Source organism: Rhinolophus sinicus, chromosome 16, assembly GCF_057876585.1.
Source record: "Rhinolophus sinicus isolate RSI-liver-muscle chromosome 16, RSI-T2T, whole genome shotgun sequence".
NCBI classification, from domain to species: domain Eukaryota; kingdom Metazoa; phylum Chordata; class Mammalia; order Chiroptera; family Rhinolophidae; genus Rhinolophus; species Rhinolophus sinicus.
The window spans coordinates 130,195,924-130,216,361 of NC_142516.1; the positions used below are offsets into that span (position 1 = coordinate 130,195,924).

Consider the following 20,438-nt stretch of genomic DNA (forward strand, 5'->3'; position numbering starts at 1 on the left):
AGAAAATGAGGATACACAAGAGGAGGGTAACAGCAAGGGAGATGGTCACAGCAAAGAAAGACTGCAGCAGAATTACTGTTTTAAGTGAAACCTCTGATTTATCTTCTGATAGGGATTCCTTTTATGTCCGTCTGAAGTCAGTTTGCATGAAAGCAGGTGAATTATCTTGTTGGAACACAATGACCTGTTCCAGCTAGCCCTGGGATCTTACCTCCCAGGAGGTGTTTCCAGCAAAAGGAGTGAAAAGAAAATCATGTTTCTCTAGAAGAAAAATCCCAGTTGCTGCAGTGAATTGCATTTACCCTGCCTAGCTATGTCTTAAAACTAGTTTATATTCCTTGTTGAAAATGCATTCTGTTATTTATTCAGTCCTTGTAAAACCACAGGCAAATTTCCTGGGGCAAGAAGTTCCATGGGTCTCCTAACAGGGCCAGGTTTGGGTCTCTTTTTCATTATGTTTTGCTTTACCTACATTTTCACCATTTTAGTTTTTCTTCTCGGCACTTCCTCACAATCTTTTACATCCAGATGGTGTTATATTTATGCTCTACCAAACCAGACACACATACCTAAGTTCTTATCAGAAAGGGTGAAATATTCTTAGTACATCTTATCCAAACCATTTATTTTATGATTCCTCATGAATGATTTTGATGGAATGAAAAAGGATAAAATATTTGAAAAAAAAATTACAGATACTAAAAGAGGTTTTCAGAAATAGACCTTTTTAAAGACATAAATGTTTGCTTATTGATGTTAATGTTTAAGACTTCTTTTTTAATTCAGCATTGAACAAATTAACCAAAAATAGAAGAACTTTGAAGGGGATGTTTGTTATAATCTATTAAGTAGAATTGCAACAACTCTGAATATATCCATTTCTTGAGTTTCTGATGTAAGCATTTACTCTGATAGATGAGCATTTAACATAAAGAAAATTAGAGCAATAAAAGTGTCCTGAAAAAAATGTTTGTTTATGTCCTCGGAAAGTAACTATTACATCACATCTTATTTCCAAATTGAATTTAACACACCTTTCCCCAACAGGAAGTGATGTCAGTGGAGGATGAATCCACATCCTGTTACTGCCTTTTGGACCCCTTTGCATGTCATGTGCTCCTAGACAGCTTTGGGACGTATGCCCTCACTGGAGAACCAATCACAGACTGTGCCGTGAAGCAACTCAAGGTGGCAGTTTTTGGCTGCATGTCCTGTAACTCTCTGGATTACAACTTGAGAGTCTACTGTGTGGACAATACCCCTTGTGCATTTCAGGTCAGCCTTTCGTCTGTAATTCTATTGGTGTCATGAAAGCATAGGGTTTCCTAATGATTAGTATCATAGAGCATTCCATTGCTGAGGGTCTGGAAAATGAACACACCACTATCTTGAAGCAAGAGCTGTGCTACCATGTGTCCAACAAGGTGCTAAGGAACATGGCAGTTAAGAAGAGAGAAGTGTTAAATTAATGTATAGAGAGAACTCTGTGATCAATTATAAAACTAACTAGAAGTGTAGTCAGAGTTCAGAAAACAGAGACACAATTGCAGTAGGGAAGACGAGTCTTTGACAGCTCTGTGAACCTTCATGAATGGATGAGATTTAGGAGCAAACAAGAAAGGGATACCATTCCAATACAGGAGAATGGCATGAGCCACAGACGTAAGAGTTACTTGATGTGCAGGGGGCAGTGAGAAAATTGTTTGAATCAACTGAAGGTTGTAGTTATGGAACAACAATTATAAATCATACCTATCAGCAGGTAGTCATATTATATCCTGGACACATAGTCTATGAATTATTAGAGCTACTAGGGCAGAGATGGTTCAAGGTTCCTTTTCATTTTTAGTAATTTTATTAATCATGTAAGATTTATTTTAAATTAGCTACTCATGAAGAGTTCCAGTTTATTAATAGCAGCAAGGATAATGCAGAAGTGCCTGTGTAAGCTTTGCCCATATATAAATAGCATAGCTCTCCTGACACACCTCATACAAGATCCCTGCTATTCCAGTCCTGGATCATTAAGTCCATTATGCAGAGCATTTCCTCCATAACTAGCTTTTAAGACAGTGAGCTGGAAAACTCATGTTTACCAAGAGAAGAGATACAATGACCTGAATCCTGAACAAAAGCCAGTAAAGGTGACACAGTGCCAACCTATCTTTCCAAACTTTCCCTGTCTCTCAGGTAGCCATTTTGAAGGGCACACTTCATATTTGGCTGCCTATCGGTTTGTTGCCCCCACACACACGGGGTGCCATTTTGTGAAGAACGTCAATGTAAGTAGTTACACCTCATACTATGATTGGCATTTTATATTCTTCATCGACTTTCACCACCCCTAATAAGAGATTTTCTCCAAGATAAAATTCATCAAAGACATCCAGTAATCAAAAATAAAGAATGAATTCAGTGTTACTACCACTTAACAATTGTAAAAGGCACCATGACTCAAGTTAGATGTTTAGTAACTCAGCCAGATTTCGAAGGCTGAGTAAACTGAAGTAAACATGGAGGGCCATGGATGATTTCCAGTCTTCTGGCTCATATGGGCAGCCCCCTGCTTGCTGCCTTGCATGACTGACTGACGATCTGTTCAGCACAACTGCCTTGGAAGTAAGCCCTTAGAACCAATTTGGAATTTTCTTTGAATAATGGTCTCACTGCTGATGTATATACCAGTGAGTTAAACATTTGCCTAAAGAGTTTATTCTAAGACATTCAGATAATCTGTTTCCATTCCTGTTGATTGCTACCAGATTCCGCAACAGCTCAACTGTTCACAGATGAATATGAATTACAGTGGAAGTCATGCAAGTGAGGCCCTCCACACAGCTTTTCAAACCATTTATCCATTCCTGTGGGTAACATACCCTTCTTAATCCATGTTAGGGAAAATGGTATTCTCCCTCTAAACTGAAACCAAATACCTTAATTTCATCATTTAGAGATATTTCTTAAAACTCTTAAATTTTACTTTGGAGAAATGTTTTCCAGCGAAAATCCTTTGACCCCATTTGTCATAATCTATTTACCGCCACTGAGTCTTTCCCTCTCCTATTATGTCAAATAAAGCTGATTTTACAGTTGGGTTTGGTTGTACTTGTTATTGATGGTATGTATGTGACAGCTGTCATGAGCAGCAAGGGTCATGCTTCCCCCTTGGGGTTCGGAGAGAGCATCGGCCTTGGTCGAGTAATTTTTCAGACCCACAGAAAGATTAAAACATAACTTGTATCTTTTCTGAACGTAACTGTTTATGCCCTGGTCTTGGTATCTGGGTTTTGTTTCTGAAAGGCTATTGCTTTATTGCTTTCTGGATTTTTACGTTGCTAAGTGAATGTGTTCTTTTAAACCACCTTAACATCCCAAGTCACCCAGGGCTTATTTTTCATGGCTTCCTATGTGGTGTTTAATTAGAGTGAATATACAATTACTGACCCATTAAAACTGTTCACTTTAAGAAAGCCTTAACATCAGTTCACTTTTTGAAACTCTAAAAGACTTCACACATTAATATGAACTCCCCCAGCTTGTGTGGTGTGAGCTGAAAATATTGTGTTATGGTGGTGACTCATTTTCTGTAACTCCAATAGAACCCTGACTTGTTCATTAAAATTAATCTGTGATTTTTCATGAAGCCTTTCTGCAAAAGTTGCCTATCCTGGAATTTGCCCCAGTTATTACTATAATGAAAATGTTTGCTGTGATTTGGAAATAGATACAAGCATGGTTGTACAGTCACTGTATTTATTGTGGTGCCTTTTTCATATCTCAACAAAATTATAACAAATATGTGCCCAACTAGAGCTATGCTTTTAACCAAGAAAAAAAGCCTGATTATCGGACATGGTTGCATCTTTCATTTAATTCATATCTCACCGGGCAATTATGTCCCATAAAAATCCTTAAACGCCCCCTCTTTGCTGGAAAACATTGAAAAAAGGACAGTGTTCAGACCCAACTCTCCTGTCCTGTTAGAACTAGGTGAGGGCCTGGCAATATAATGGTCCCACTAAGAAATATTTCTTTAGCTGATTTTAGTGATCAATTAGAAACATTCTCCATTTGCAGCCATGCTCTTCTTCCCTATACCTCCTGCAGGGCTAGGATGCTTGCTTCTCATTTGCTTTAGGAGTATTTTATCTAAACCACAGTAGCAGTACATTTGAATGACAAAAACAAATGCCTCAAACACTTTGGCAAAATATAATTAAATTAGTTTCAGATTTTTGAAGATCTGTTCTGATAAATACATCTAAAAACATCTCATCAGCTCAGGTATGTTCTTTAAAAATAAAAATGCCATCTGTCTGAAGGTGAGAAGAGAGTGAAAAGGACCGAATGAATTCTTGCCTTTCCTGCTCTTGTGTTTGTGTAATAATTAGAGCTGCCATTTTGTGTTTATGTGTTTGACATCGCCTCCTTTGATGAATTCAAGCAAAAGTTGAGGAATGGTGATGTATTTTCAAGCAGTAACATTTTAAGAGCTAGGCTTTTGTTACTGTGTTTCATTTCTCCCTTTCTCCCTCTTTCTCTCTCTCAGGCACATACACAGCTCAAACAAACCTTGACAGAGAGAAAGCAAGGAATTAAGCACTTGCCCTATCTTAGAAAGAAGAAAAACTAGTATTTTTCTCCGTTGTTCCCAGCACTCCTATTCAGTACCTCTCGGTACTCATTACTTACTTGGCATTAATGTGGATTTAGAACCTAATTTCAAAGGATTTCCTCCAGATGTAGTTGTTGTGTTTATCAATAATGCAACCTTGGGAAATATTGTTCACGTAAAGCATTTAAAGGAAAACACCACAGCGACATAATTTCTGTGTGTGTGTGTGTGTGTGTGTGTGTGTGTGTGTGCGTGCGCGCGCATGCTTAAGTTCAAACAGTTTTGTCTCATAGCTATGTAAATTTGTCCTACCTGTTTTAGTATCCCTGAAGCACACCTGAATATAACTGCCTGTCTCATTAAATCAACATAAAGAGCTCAGTGAGGCACAAAACACAAGTTTCTTGGCCGCAACTCCTAGAACTGATGACTACCAACCCCCAATGTAAAATGACATAGAGATACTAGAAAAACTACCAACCAGAGACTTTAGATACATTTCAGATACAAGAAACAGGCCAGACCCTATTTTCTAGTTTAATTAATACAAATATCAATTTAACAATAGAACCAGAGATTTAACAGAAGCTCCTTGTTGTATAGAAGGCAGATAGGAAAAAGGCCTCACTCTTGGAATGATACATCCCAGTGAGTGACTCAAAACTAGCTCAACAGAGCTGTTTGTACCATTGGTTCCTAAACCCAGCCAGGCAACAGAATCATCTGAGGAGCATTTAAAAATCCAGAGGTCCAGGCCCAGCCCATGAGATGAATACAATAAGGGTGTAACTGGGAATTTTGTGTTGAGTACAATTTATTCTATATGGAGAGTTTTAAAGCTTGTACTTAGGAGTTTATTTCTCTAATTCTGAAGCCAATTGTGCCTTTACAAATATGTAAATATAATAATTCATTATTGAGCTTCTTCATTTTAATAGTTGTTTTGTTACAGAATAACAATGATTGCTTAATACCTTGTGCAAGATTATGATATGCTGTTAATTGTATACAGTTGGTTCATGCGTGGACATTAAGTAAGCTAAAAAAGACAAAAATAAATCATGGTTTTATTTAAATTTGGAGCCCTATAGCAGAAAAATGTAAAAGGTACCATTTCCCTCTGCAGTAATTATAAGTAGATATCCGTTTTAAAAATGTCCAGTATTCTCCACTCTGCATTGCAGGGACTCCTTAGTATATATAACCCTAGGACAAATACAGACTGATTTACATCATCCTTACATGTATCTTTACATACATCTTGCATAAAAATTGAAAAATAATTTATAGGACAGAGTTAATAGCAGTCTGACCATCACATGATTTTTTTTTCTTTAAATAAATCAAGCATAAGATAGGAAAATATAGGGAACTCTACTAGAAAAAAATACTAGATCATGAACAATATGCCCTGTTCTAGTCTGAGCTGGGTCACTAATCATGTGACCCAGCTTTAGGCAAATAACCTTCTTGAGGGGAGGGGTACATCTCCATGTAAATAAGGCACTTAGTAATTGAAAACTTGATAAAGTTCCCTTCTGGTGTGATGATTCTATGTAGCGTCTAAATATTAAAATAGCCTAGCTCTCCGCTAAATAATACATGACCTCAAGCAAATCATTTAATCTCCCGATCACAGTTTACTTCTCTGTACATTCAGGCAAGTTAGAGTTAAAGAAAAGAGGTACACGTTAGAGAGCCTAGTCAAATATACTTCGAAGAGTCAACACTGTTGTTATTCTGTGTCTTTAACATGGTTTTAATAAGCACGATTCTTATTTATACTTGTTTCTAGCCTTGCACTAGAATTGCAAAAAGAGGTTAGTATATTATCATGCTAATTAGTTTGCTTGGCTATAAATAAATTCCTGTAAGGAACTGAGGCCTAAAGAAAATAAGTGACTTGCCTAAGACCACATAGAAATATGACTGGAATCCTGTTTCCATTTTCCGTTTGCAAGACTAGTACTCTTTTGAAGTGTATGTAGCCCCACAAAGATTCTTACACACCTTAACTCCTGAGCAACATTAAAATAAAATACAAACCTGCAGCATGACCAGCAAGACTCCAGGACTTGGTCTCCACCCTACACTGTCATCATCTCCAGCCACACCCTTTCTACCCTAACCTTCTATCCCAGCTCTGTCTGACCTCCATGCCTTTGTGTATACCCTGCTCAGTGTCTGGAAGGTACTCTCCCTCCTTTTCCTGTGACTTAGACCCTATTTTACTTCAAGGTTCAGCTCAATTACTTCCTCTATTAATTTTCCATCTCCCTTCCTGGCTTCTCCTCCCATCTGGGTTAGGCACTTTCTGTCTTGCCTTAACCTCCCAGGCACACATGTATAAAGAGTGCCAAAAAAATATTTACATATTTTAAGAAAGGAAAAAAAACCTGTATTAATATATACTGATAACAAAAGATGAATACAAGTTACGTTTGACTTCTGCAATTACAAGAGGTGCTCAATGTGGTTACCCTCAGCGTCCAGACACTTCTGATGACAGGGAACTACTGCTTGAGCAACATTGGCCAAAGTGTTAACATCAATTGAAATGTATATACATTGTTTTTTGGCACCCCGATATTGTACTACTTAGATACTATGTGATAATCATATGCCTATTGTTCTGACACTCTCACTAGACTGTGAGCTCCTTGGTGGCAGAGATTGTTTCATTTCTGTATATTCAAAGTCCAGCTCAAGCATAGCTCCAGGCCACACTCCATCTCAAAAGATGACCCAGTGTCCAGCATCTGTAAAAGATCTAACGTCAGCATTTGGAATGAATTTCCTTTCCTCACCACCCTGCCATTTTCTTTCCGCTGTTTGTGGCCCCCACTAGACACTGGCTACCATGTTGTTCTGTCTAATTCGTAGGTCCACAGCATTTTGAATCACATGGCACAGCACTGCTCAGTACAATAATTGCTAACCATATATTGGTCTTTATATTTAAAGCAATTAAAATGAAAAATTCCGCTCCTTAGTCACTCCAGCCACATTTCAAGTGCTTAATAGTCACTCTGGCTAGTGGGTACCATATTGAACTGCGCAGACAGAGAATATCTCCATCATCACAGAAAGTTCAGCGCTGACCTAAGGGCCCCAAGAAACACCACTCACCCTAGCAAGACAAAGAAGTGGAGTAAATGACATTGAAATTGAATCATTTAGTCCTGAGAAAAGATACTAGCAACCTATTAGTTTATGTGTACATGAAAGATAAAAGCTAGACAGCTGCTTCTTAGAAATGCTTGTATTACTGATTCTATACATAGACAAAAGATATGTAAGATAACCTTTGAAGCTGCTTTTATTCACTGATAAATTTTATATTTATAATTGAAATTTATTTATATTGCATAGAAACCTATTTGCCTGACTTGTTACATTCTTTTTTAGCATCTGGGAAGATTATGGGACATAATTAAAGGATTTCAGTTACCCTATTTATCCTAGCTCTTCAAGGAAGTCATAACTAAGTTAATGGTGATTTTTTAAAAATATATTTAGGAAAGTCTCTTATCTCCAGTAACACTAACAGCCTCACCCACACGGTAGTTTAAGATTTTACAGAATTGATATTTATTATTTCACTTGTCCTATCATTTTTCCAATGTTTCTGAACACCACAAATTTGGAACCAATTAAATAGTTTACTCAATAGAATGTGTGTGAATCGTGCTTGTATGAGATATTTATAAAGATTTCTCAGTGAAAGATACACAAGTATTTATCTCAGGAACCTGATTTCTTTTTTTCTGAGCTAAAACTGACTTAATGACTTATTTTTTCTTGGCCTTTGGCATAATAACTTTTATGAACATTACTTCAGATAAGCTGAATGTGCACTATATAACATTTATTTTGAGCCCAAGAATAAATATGGACAGTGCCTATGTCAGTGCTAAATAAGTGAGCCAGAGAGGAGGAGGCTGCTTCTACCTTTACTGTGAAATATGATGATGTGTCAGATTCAGTACGAAAACCTTCCCTGATTACGTTCATATCAGAATGAAATTAATACAATTTTGGAAATTCAACAGTGTTACAACTAGTGTGGGACAAAGGAGGTCTTCTAGTTTTAAGAAAGGCATGGTGTGTTAAAAGCCTAAGGGACACAGTAATAAAAAACAGTGCTTTATTTCTGCCCAAATCCTTATTACTCAGCGCCTTTGAGGCCTCAGTCCTGACCTTGCAAGGACATGGGGTGTAAAAGAAAAGTGTGGCCACTATGCTATTTGTCTGTTTCTGGGAGACACCTGGTAGTGAGCACACATATCTATGGAAAGAAAATGTGGAGGCGATTGGATCCTTCATTGCTGTGCGTGTTCTCTTTTCCCTGTCCTGTAGGAAGTGGTTTCCGATGAAAGGCATCAAGGTGGACAGCTGCTGGAAGAACCAAAGTTGCTGCATTTCAAAGGGAATACCTTTAGTCTTCAGATCTCTGTCCTCGATATCCCTCCATTCCTCTGGAGAATTAAACCATTCACTGCATGCCAGGTACTGGCCAAATGGATTTCTAACAGAAATTGTTTTGCTTTCACCAGCAAGTGTGTCACAAACTCTGGCGAGGGTACTCTTGACTTTCCTCCTCCTTTAAAATTATGGATTGAATCTCAGAACTGTCACAGAAATGTAACAGTTGGGGCTACACACAAGGAATTAAACATACTGTCATAAATTCACAAGTTTCTAACAGGTGGGGAAAAAGGAGCTTGTGTGTCAGATAATGTGACATTTCTCCTCCCATTTAAATTGTTGCTCGATGTAGGTTGAAGGTAGTAATTGAAATAACTTAGAGCAAGGTTGGTTGGTTTGTTTCCATTAAAATAAGTTCATTGGAAGACATTGTTTTAATCATGTTCATCAGTGAATGAACCGTATGTCAGTGAGAAACTTTTTAAGGATGATTTGTGTTGTAGAGTGCTATGGCTGGCCAGGTGGGAACAAGCGATTTTTGTCTTGAATGTATGAAGTTCTTGCTGCCAAATAAATTGGGCAAGCTGTAAAGAAGAAATTCCAAACTGAGAGGCAAAGAAAGAATAATGCCCCTTAGAATCCTTTTATAAATATGTAAAGACACTTATATATTATTGTTCACATATCTCTATAGAGAGAATTTAAAACAAAAAGATTGCAAAATGACTTGAGTCTCCTTGGATAACTTTAAGGGAATTTGAGTAGTTGCTTAGCATAAAAAGATCTCTTATCAATATAAGACCTTGCCATGGAATTCTACGGTAATTTCCAGTGATCTAAGTTTTGTCCCCATAAGCAGCCAGCTGGTCTGCTATATTGTCTTAAGCCAGAGTCATCTGTGCTTCAAGTGACAGGACATTTCCTTAACTCTGGAAAAGCTTCTGGGGGACTTACATTGATCTGTAATCACGGGAGGCTTTCAAATTTCTTTATTCTGCCCATCAACAACCTGTAGAGCCCTGTGGGTTTTTTAACCTTTTTATCCTTGCAGCATTCATAAAAAAAAAAAAAAAAAAAAAGCAACTTGCACAGTTATACGAGCTTGTCAGAGTGGGAACAAACCAAATCCCAAAGAGAAAAACCTTGACTGGACCATGATAGAGAAAAAAGTTGAACTACCAACCCTTTCAACTTCTAAAATTCAAAATTTTCTAATTGGACAAGGTCACATTTTCCTATTTAATTTTCAGACCTCTCATTACCTTGGGAATTGCCCCCTCTATATACAGTTTTAGTGCATTCAAAGCAACAAGAACATTTCTCATGGACCTGAACAATTTTTATTTGGGGGGGGGGGCGGTGGAGGGGAGATGCATATTCAGCACATTTCCTTATGGAAGGAGGTTTTGTATGAACATGGTTAGGATGTTCTAGACCTAAGTGTTTGTATCTCAAAGTAGTATTCCAAGTTTCTAGTCCAAATTGAACATCAGAGTATTGTTAAAACAAGTACTAATAGTCATGTAAATTTTTCTGTATTAATCTTTATAGGTTTAAGGTTGTCACGTCACTGGATCTAATGCAAGTGACTGAGTCCAATGTAACTATTAAGTTTAATGCTTGGAGATAAAAAATCAGATGAAAGAACCATAACCTTGCAGCAACACTAAAATGATAATTCCAACACCAGGGATTTCAAAGAGAGCCTCAGGCAGAAAAGGCTTAGGGGGCTAAGTGCCAGCCCAACTCAGAGGATATAGCAGGGCCGGGATAAGCCAAAGGGCATTGGCTCACAGGAAACACAACAAGCTTACCGCTGGGATGGGTGGCATTGCATGGAGGCTGTGAACATGTATAAATATTTGCCTTCTGTATGTAATTGAGCATAATATGAAAGAGTCTTGGAAGGCTGAAAAACAATTTAATTTTCTCTGCACCAGGAGACTTGCTACTGAGTTTTTATTTCCACTTCATGTTTCTTACCCACAAATGGCCTTCTGTTTTATTCCTCCTATCTCTTCACCACCCCTACCACCAGTTTTCTTGCCCCGGTCATCACTGACATCCCCCAGCTTGTGTGAATACATATTGTACTTGTCTCAATGCCCAGGCTGTGTTTGCTCCCAGGCATCAAATATAAGCACTCTGGGGAGGGTTTGTGTTCAGCCTGCTTGAATTTCATGTAGAACATTACGTGCACTGACAAACTTGGCGTGGAGAACAGAGAATGGTTTTCATTAAGACGTAGTGGACAGGAACTAACAGAGAACTGTTGCAGGACAGAGAATCACACCACTATTCCTGATATCCTTTATGGGTCTCTTCTTCAACTGGTCAACCCCCCTGTCATTTTCTGTCGTCTTCCAACTCAGTGCATGGGAGACTTCTGGTATCCTTGCTTCTTATTCCTCTCTCCCTTTCTCCAACTTCAAATCAGGAATCTGGGAATCACTGTATTCCAACTGATACCCAAGTCCTACTCTCCTAAGAAACTCTCCTGTTTTCTTCTGGGAAAGATGGAATTTCCCAGGAAGGTACAGGTCTGGGAGTTTTCCAGTATAAAGGATATTTGCCCTGTCAGACAGCAACCAACTACACAAGAAATGATTTTCGAATGGTGTGAGCTCAAGGTTGGCTCCAGAGCTATGTAATGAGAACCTGTGTAGAGAAGGACCAACTAGGTTTTAAATCTTGTTGGTTTAGGTTCTGTAGGATTACGCTTTATAGAATGCTGTACTATATAAAGCCAGGCATGATGGGTGAGAGGGAAGGGAAGGCTATGTGAGTTCTTAGATCTGGTGGCAGTAACATCCGTCAACCCTGAATCAAAGAGAAACTGAGGCCCACAATGCTGGCCCTCCCCAAATCCACAATTAATGATTCCCCCTTTTATTCTCAGGCTTTTTAAGATCTACCACAATAGGGTTATGCTATTATCTCCTCCTCAGACTTAGAAATACTCCTCTAGGAGGTAAATAACTCTGCTCTCAATCGGTTACTGGGACCTGAGTGCCACTTAATCAGGGTTTTCTGTATTCCTTGCTGACCATGGAATGGAGAAGCTGTAGTAAACAGTATACAATAAAATATTAATCTATTTTTTTTAAATCTTACAAATCACCGAGTCAGGGTATCACCTCCCTGTGATAAAAGCAGCTGTCTTTTCAGCATGCTATGTATCTTGGAGAACCCAGTGTCTGTCTCCTGCTAGGATGTGATTTACATTCTCTCCATCTGCTAGGAACGTAATTATAATGGGAATCAAAATGAAAACATTTCCGGAATTCTTTAAATACCCATAACTTTGCTGCACTTTGTCCTCCTATATTACTTTCCACAGCTCAGTGAGAATCTTGGTGTTTTGTGGGGGTTTTTTTGTGTGGTTTTTTTTTTTTTTTTTTTTTTTTGAATAAATGAAAGCAGTGATGATTGCCCTGAAAAACACACTAATCACAGTGCTTCTAATTCTATTATTTTTAAGTGTTTTGTTGAGCACTATTGGCAGCTGCTACTCAAGTCAACAAAAAACACATTCTGATACTGTCTTAAAATCAGATTTTTAAAATGTTTTGATTGTGTGCAGTGGAATAGAAAAACAAAAGATTTGTGTGTGTCTGTGTGTGTGCTGATTCTTACATCTTTCTGCAATGAAATATTATTTCTGCAGTGGGCATTACGCTCTTTCCTTTCTTCCAGTGTTTTCAGAGAAAATGTAAGAAATTTAGCAGTGATACCAGAGAAGACACTTTTCAATAAATGGTTAGGTCAGTGTCACTGGGGAAGAGGGTAAGCTTTGCCAAGGGTTCCAATGCACTACAGATAAATAGGTTTATTCGAGCTGGACCTTGAATTTAGCTTTATTTGGCGCTGCAGTCCAGAAAGTTATAAACACTGTCATGACTCAATTTTTAGCTTTAGAGCAAAACTTCCTTACCTAGCTTAGTTAGGCAAAACCACCTATTAACCACTGAGCCCTATGTTACTTTCATTGAAGGGGATAGTTCAAAAGTTAACTCTGTAAACATTTACCTTGGAGATGAAGGTTCATTTGAAGGCTATTAACATGAAAATGGAGAGAGTAAGGATAGGGCTATAGATGATGAAAGCCCTTGTGGGCCAGGCAGGGAACTTAGTTTAACATAGCAAGCACCACAGGGCCATTCTCATCACCCCCAGACAAAAAAAATCTTGTAATGAAAGGTGATCTGGTCACATCAGTGTCCCCTACTCATTATTAGAGGTATAAGAGAGACCACGGTGCTGTTTCCTGAAGAACATCAATCACTTTCTGTTTCCCTCTTCAGTGAAGCGCTAACCACCTCATTTACTCTGTGTAGTACAGGCTGAAGCGGGCAGACTGGTGGACTAGGTTACTACAGTTGGCTATAATAAGATGAGAGAAGAGCATCACTAACGCAAATAGGAAAATTTTAGAAGAATGCTAATGAGAGTGAGATGGTGATAATCAGATTTCAAAAGGTAGAGTTTCCAGAGAAAGTAAAAGCCAAATAAAATGATCTATCGTGATTGAGTATATAATACCAGTGACAGATAGAAATGAAATAAATACCAGAGTTGTACCTAGTGGAGTCCTCCACAGAGAGATGGCAGTTGGGCATAGGAGAGCAGACGGGACCTTGTAGAGTTCAGCAGACAGAGAAAGAAGTGTTGTGAGGCTGAGATATGAAGTAAGGGTTACTCATGCTTTACAAAATTGAGAAGGCTAGAACGGAGAAGCATGAAATGAGTTAGATTGGACAACAAGGAGAAAAGGCAGAACTTGTAAATACGTATTACTTCTTTTATCTGGGGTAGAATATGGTGCAGGTGCAAAGTCATTTTTTAGTGACTTAGGGAAAATGACTTCCTCTAAACATTCCTGGGAGGCCGCACCAATCAGAAGTGCCCTCTGCTGCATGTCTACTACCAGGAGGGAAGGAGAAGAGATCACAAGTAAAACTCACTGTCTAGGAAGAATGGACCTGTGCTGTCTTACTGGTGGTATAAATAAGCTGTGTGCCAGCCAAGAGCTTTCTTGGTGACCATTAGCTTACTGCTTCCCCCAGTGTTTCCCTTAGAAGAGGATAGCCTCCCTGTGGAACACAGTAGTAGCACCTTTTAGTGTTATCCAGCTTATATCAGTCTCTAAAAGGACTTCTTCAAATCCACTGGAGTTTCATCAGAATTGTTTTGGTCATGAAAACACCAACCACTCAAGATATTCCAAAGGAGAAATACATCAAAGGAGTGATGTGCTTACAGAACCTGTAGAAAGCCTTGGTAGAGTCAGACTCAGAGAGAGCTACTAATGATATTAGGAAACCAGCAAATTCAGGAATTTCAGGAAGTAGCACTGTAGCAGATGGTTCTCAGGGGAATGGCCAGATACCCCTGCAAGCCTCACATGTGCTGACAGCTGAAGTCTGTGGGCCTGCTTTCTGATGTGAGGGGGGCAGTGATGGCTTCGTCTCCTCCTCTACCATCCAAGTCCAGCATTGGCAGAACAGAAATGTGAACTCTGCAGGCAAGTAAGTCTGTGCAAGGTAGTTTTCAGGCTTCAAGCCCCTGCCATGAAGGTGAGAACTGAGCATCCTCCCCTAAAGACAGTGTTGCATCCTAACAGCCCACATCTCGCACAAGAATAAAGTCAATGAAACACCACATAGTGTCACACACATAGCCCTTCTCTGAGTCCTTGTTTCTACTTCTTGAGAAAAAGGTCTACTGCCTTCCCCTTGATTCGGTATTAAGAACAAACAAATAAAGCAAAATCACAAAGCCCTTATATTCATTGCTGGGAAGTGTGGTAGGGGTTAATGCCCGAGTTTGTTTTCTCATACTCTCTAAAGCTGACTCTCTTCTTCTCAAGTGTGCAACAATCTAAATTTCATCCCTCCTTGCTATACCCCCCGCCCAGAAGTATCCAAGTTAGAAAACAAACTGTGTACAATAGAGTTCAGGAATAACTAGGTAATTCATAGTTCCGCAAAGGGAATAGACTATATTTTAATCACGGCCCTTGGTCTTATAACTCATGCTGGCTTCATCGCCAGTCACACTTCAGAGTATCAAACTTCCAGACTTGATATACCTTTTTATCACCTTTCAATGTTAGTATCAGAGAAAAGTATATTTATGGCAACAGGTAAAAGTGCAAATTAACCAAAGGAGAAAAAGAAAAAAGTGAGGATGAATATTGCTAAACATACATGGTCATTGCCAAGGACCCAGCCTGGTTTGACTAGGAATCGGAAACTTTTTAGTAGATGAAAGAATGTCAATTTCTGATATTCTGCCTCAGAATATCATCTGACCTCAGAGGTCAGAATGACTGACCTCCACTTCACACTGTTGTAAAGCCATGTGCCTGAGCATGGCCCATTCAGTGGCAAACACTAACTGGTATTGGGGAAAAAAGTGATCTTTGTCGATTTTATAATTTCCCTCCTCGTTTAGTAAAAATTTATTTTGCCACTCCATTGTCTGTAAGGCCCTTGAGAATGGGGACTGACCTAATTTAATTTTATTTCTTATTGTTGATCTAGTACATTGTCTTATCATGGGCAGACACCATACAGAATTGAGGAATGGATGAACTGAATGAGGAGGTGGCAAACTGGAGTGCTCTGGGGAGGCCCGGTGTGTTGTGTCTTTCTCGGATGTGTGTATATGTGTGTGATTTTGCCATAAGTATAATTTTTAGGCTGGATACATTAGCAATATTATGTTCTGTTTGCACAGTTCAGTATGATTTTGTGGCGTGGGGACAAATCCCTGTGAGTCAATTCTTTAGCACAATTTTCATTTAAGTGAGAAGATATCCTCCTACCCCCAGGCGTAGGCAGAAGGATGGGCCATAGGAGTGTTCTAAGAATATTTGTTTTTAGAGGAAAAACATGATGATTCATATTTGATGGCATTCTTACTAATTGTGTGTGTCAACAACTGAAATCTGAGCTCTTACAGTGTGGCTTGGATATACAAATATTATCAGTTGAAATTGACATTAATTACTTTTGTGCTACTTGGCAGATGCTGGAACATTATTTCTACAACGATTCCACCAAGTCGCTTAGGCAATTATGTCTGGTGCAATCGTCATCCTCACCACCATCATTATTGCTATCAGGTCTCTCCTGGTCTCTGCTTATATCAGCCAGGCTCTGTACACCACAGCCTTCTCTCTCCCCGTCTCCCTGCAGGAAGTCCCGTTCTCCCGCGTGTGGTGCAGTAACCGGCAGCCCCTGCACTGTGCCTTCTCCCTGGAGCGTTACACGCCCACCACCACCCAGCTGTCCTGCAAAATCTGCATCCGGCAGCTCAAAGGCCATGAACAGATCCTCCAAGTGCAGACATCAATCCTAGAGGTGAGTCCCTGGTCTACAGGTCACTTGCTCCCGTTTCTAAAGGGCCATAAGAATATACCTATCACAGCCATGCTATTCATACAGCACAAAAGAGCTTCAACATGCACTCATTCTTCTCATCCTCATTCATGGCTGAACAAATCATTTCCTTTGGCCTTTCCATTCTCTGGCAACTCTACATTTTGAAAACTGATTATCACCTTGTCACTCTCATTGTCATTCATCAAGTCTTTTCATCCTCCTTACTGATAAGGGAAAATAAACTTTTTCTCAGGCTGCAGGGAAACTCCACCTATCAGCACTTAGGCTCTGTGAAGGGACCTTTGGGATAGAAACTGATAGAGGGCTTTTTACACACAAAACCATAAACACTCTAATAGTCCACGGCAGACTTGGAATATTAGCTAAAATTTATTATTTGCTGACGGTACAATTGAGACACGTGACATAAAGAGGCACAAGGTTACTACTGGCCAGTTTTCTGCTGGTTCTGACTAGTTTTCCAGAAGTCAATGGCCCCATATATGTATTTCAGCTTAAGGGTCTTGGCTTCTCGTCTTACAGATTCTCAGACCCTCCAGGCTCAGGGTCCGCACATCTCAATTTCCATTAAATATAGATTCATCAATATAATAATGTAAGATGCAGTAGATATTAATCTCATCCTACAAAGTAAGGAAACAGAAGTGCAAAGAGGGCAAGGACCTTGTCTGAGGTCATATCACTATTGAAGGGCAGATATAGAATGGGAGTCAAAGGAGAATTCACTTGAGAAATTTGCAAAATCATACCTCATCTTTGCCATGATTCTGACTGACTTCATGAATTTGAGCTTACAGAGTAGACAATGGCATTCCCTTATGAATGGTTATGTGAGGGGCAAGAGTAGCTGAGAAGTAGAATCAGGGGAGGCATGTGATGCTTCTGTATAGCAACTCTAAAGTAACCCCTGGTTAGCTTAGAAAAGCGCAGATATTTTATTATTCACCTATGGAGTGAGTGAGTGAGTGTGTGTGTGTCTGTATAGACACATATAGACACATATACAGACACACATATATATGTATAAATATAAAAATAATACATATTTATTCATTTTGGCTTGGCAGAAGGTTTAACTCATTTTGTATACATACAACTCAGTGTCAGCATTTTTTTTTCTTTGAAAACTTGTAGCCTTGTAGCATTATCACTTCCCTCCATCCCTATTTCAATTCATTGTTTATGCAACATGAGTATTTCTAATTTCCCAAGTAGTTTTCTCTGAAGAGCGGATGGCTTTCCAAAGGACTGTGCCTCAAAAATTGATAGCTGTCTTAACTGACATGTTTATACAGTATTTGCGTTCATTATCACTAATTAGCATTCTGTGCTAAAGTAGTTTTGATGGGGAAGGTATATCCAGAAACCTAGGATAGGATATTTTTAGAGTCTCCTTCTTAAAGAGTCATGGCATATTTAACACAATACATTTCAAAGTAAAGTTAAAAATTGTAGGAAAGTTTTGAAATAAAAATGAAAGGAAAATCCAAGATTTTCCTTCTGGCATTCAGAAGCAAGCAGGAAAAGGCAGGTCGTAAGATGTTTCTGATGAAGACTGACCTAAATGTCTCTTAACAGGTCAACAAAAGAACTCCATGTTTAAAGGTTTTTATTTTTTGAAGACACTCTGATATTGAGGCTCAACTTCCGCTATTACAGGATAGTTATGTAAAAGGAATGTGACACGGCTGATACATCCTGGTGCCTTTGCTCTTGCTTAAATAAATTCTTGAAGTGCTTGAAAGGAAAATGAGCTCATAAACATAATCTTAGCCTTTACTCTCCAATTCCTTTTCTAATGCTTTACAAAGTTTACAATCACTTTGAAATGCCTCGAAGAAGTTAACATCACTGTATATCTTGATAAAAGGAGGCAAGTATGAGAATAATACTTAGATATTCAATGTTGGACTACAGTCATCCAATTTGTTGGCTGCTGCATTTTAGAAGCTTTATGAACCCTTTTGATCCTGTAAGGATCATTTTATTAATTGCTTCAAAGGTTCCTGCTGGAATTTGGCCCAGTACATCTCCATCTCTTTGGAATAAGGTTTACTTCTTAGGTAAATCTAATTTGTTATAATTTTTCTATGTCAGAAGAAAATTAATGACTTTGGAAAGCCATATTTCAGGTACCGTGTCATGTGCTTTCATGTACAAGCATCACAACTCTGTGGATTCGTATTGTAGGATAAGAATTTACATGACATAACCATCTCAAAGAGGTCCAACTTCTTGTCCAAAATTATAGAGCTAATCAAAGTTCCCAACTGAGATACCTGACTTCAAGATCAAAGTCCGGATTTCCATACTACGCTACTTCAGGATCACAGTCAATGAGGTCTAATTTATCAGACCTAACTGTGGGTTTTGTCTGTAATAGAAGCCTTCTCTTTTGGGGCTTAAGCACTAGGGACAAACATCACAGCACCAACAACTGTCTTTGAGTATGAAAGTATATGAAAATCAGGAAGTTCTTTCCTTAAGACTGTGGGAGGCTGAGATGGAACTATGTGTGTAATGGGCTAGAATCATTCTGTAGATCTTCAAAAATAGAATAAACTTCCTACATATAGATCCGCCTGCCAAGAGATGTCTTGATTGAATAATCACTCTAGGTCCTTCCAACCCTAGGATTATCTCACTTCTGGCGAGAACATACATCTGGTGATAGAACTGCTGAATAAAAACCATCCTCTTCTCCCTAAAAATGATCTAGTTTTTGTGGTGCATGCTTCAAGAAACTTTTGAAGCTTTCAACAGATGTCTTTGGAATATATTTTAATGCCCCCCTGCAAAAAAATTTTTGCATAGTTGTGCACTTTCTACCTTACTTTAATAATTTGTCTTGATGTCTGTCACTATTTCACAAATTTAACAATGGAACCATGAGACATAAAAGAGACTTTATATATATATATATATATATATATATATATATATATATATATATATATATATATAAATATATATATATATATAATTATATATATATATATATATATATAAATATATATATATATATATAATTATGTATATAAAATAACATTGATTTTAAATATCTAAATCAATGCAGTGATTATTCTTGTCAAAGACATTTGGTTCTTTATGTTTAATCTCACATCCATCATATTCCTCCATGCCTCTTATCTACCAAATAAATACAATCATTCATATCACTTTTGCACTTAAGAATTATTTCAGTGAACAAGATAACATATCTTTTCTGTTCTTTAGAGTGGTTAATTGTGTTAATCTTTAGGAGCAGGTTGGTTCTCCTTAAATTTAAGCCAAGTCAATTACCTCATGATTATCAGCAATTGATACTCTATAAATCATCAGTATCACCTATCTGCAAATTGTAGATGGAAGCAAAATAATTTTGCTAATATTGAAGAGAAGGGAAGAATCCCCAAGTGATTTATTTCATCATTCCTTATTAATATTATTGAAGAATCTATTTTTTGTAGAAACAACTTAAATGGGAATCTTGCATGTAACTATTTTACCTTCAAGCAATTTCTCTTATCTTTCTTCCAAAAGTGGTGAAAGTTAGAGATGATTTGTCTGTTACAAAATAGAATACCTGGAATTTCTCATTGATTTACAACTCCCAAGCTAACCATGTAGCAGCTGCTTATCTCAGATGTGCAGAGCATGAAAATCTACTGTTCCTCTGAATATTTAAACAATCAGAGAATGTAGTAAGGATTCTTATTACTTGGCCCAGATGTCTTTTAGAATGCATCATAAATGTTACATAAAGTGTCATCCTTATGCATGGAAAATATTTAAATTTGGAAACTTTACGAGGGAAATGGGGACCAATTTATTAAGCGTAGTAAATAGAAAAAATACTTATTTTTAGAATTAGTCTCATATAATATTTTATCACCTTCAAATTGTACCATTTTGTCCAATTTTTTCTGAAGACTTTATGTATCAAGGTGGTCTTTCTTCTGCCAACAGTAAAGACAGAGTTTGGT

The 20,438-nt window shown here is 38.1% G+C and overlaps 1 protein-coding gene across 11 annotated transcripts in view; it reads left to right on the forward strand.

The window, feature by feature from the left end:
• UNC5D (unc-5 netrin receptor D) overlaps nucleotides 1-20,438 on the forward strand; it is a 505,454-nt gene that overhangs the window by 463,863 nt on the left and 21,153 nt on the right. For all 11 annotated transcript variants that reach the window (XM_019748156.3, XM_074329668.2, XM_019748157.3 and 8 more), the window contains 3 exons: nucleotides 1,048-1,275; nucleotides 8,975-9,124; nucleotides 16,246-16,410. In XM_019748156.3, coding sequence (XP_019603715.1) covers nucleotides 1,048-1,275; nucleotides 8,975-9,124; nucleotides 16,246-16,410 — 543 coding nt within the window. The remainder of the gene's footprint in view (nucleotides 1-1,047; nucleotides 1,276-8,974; nucleotides 9,125-16,245; nucleotides 16,411-20,438) is intronic.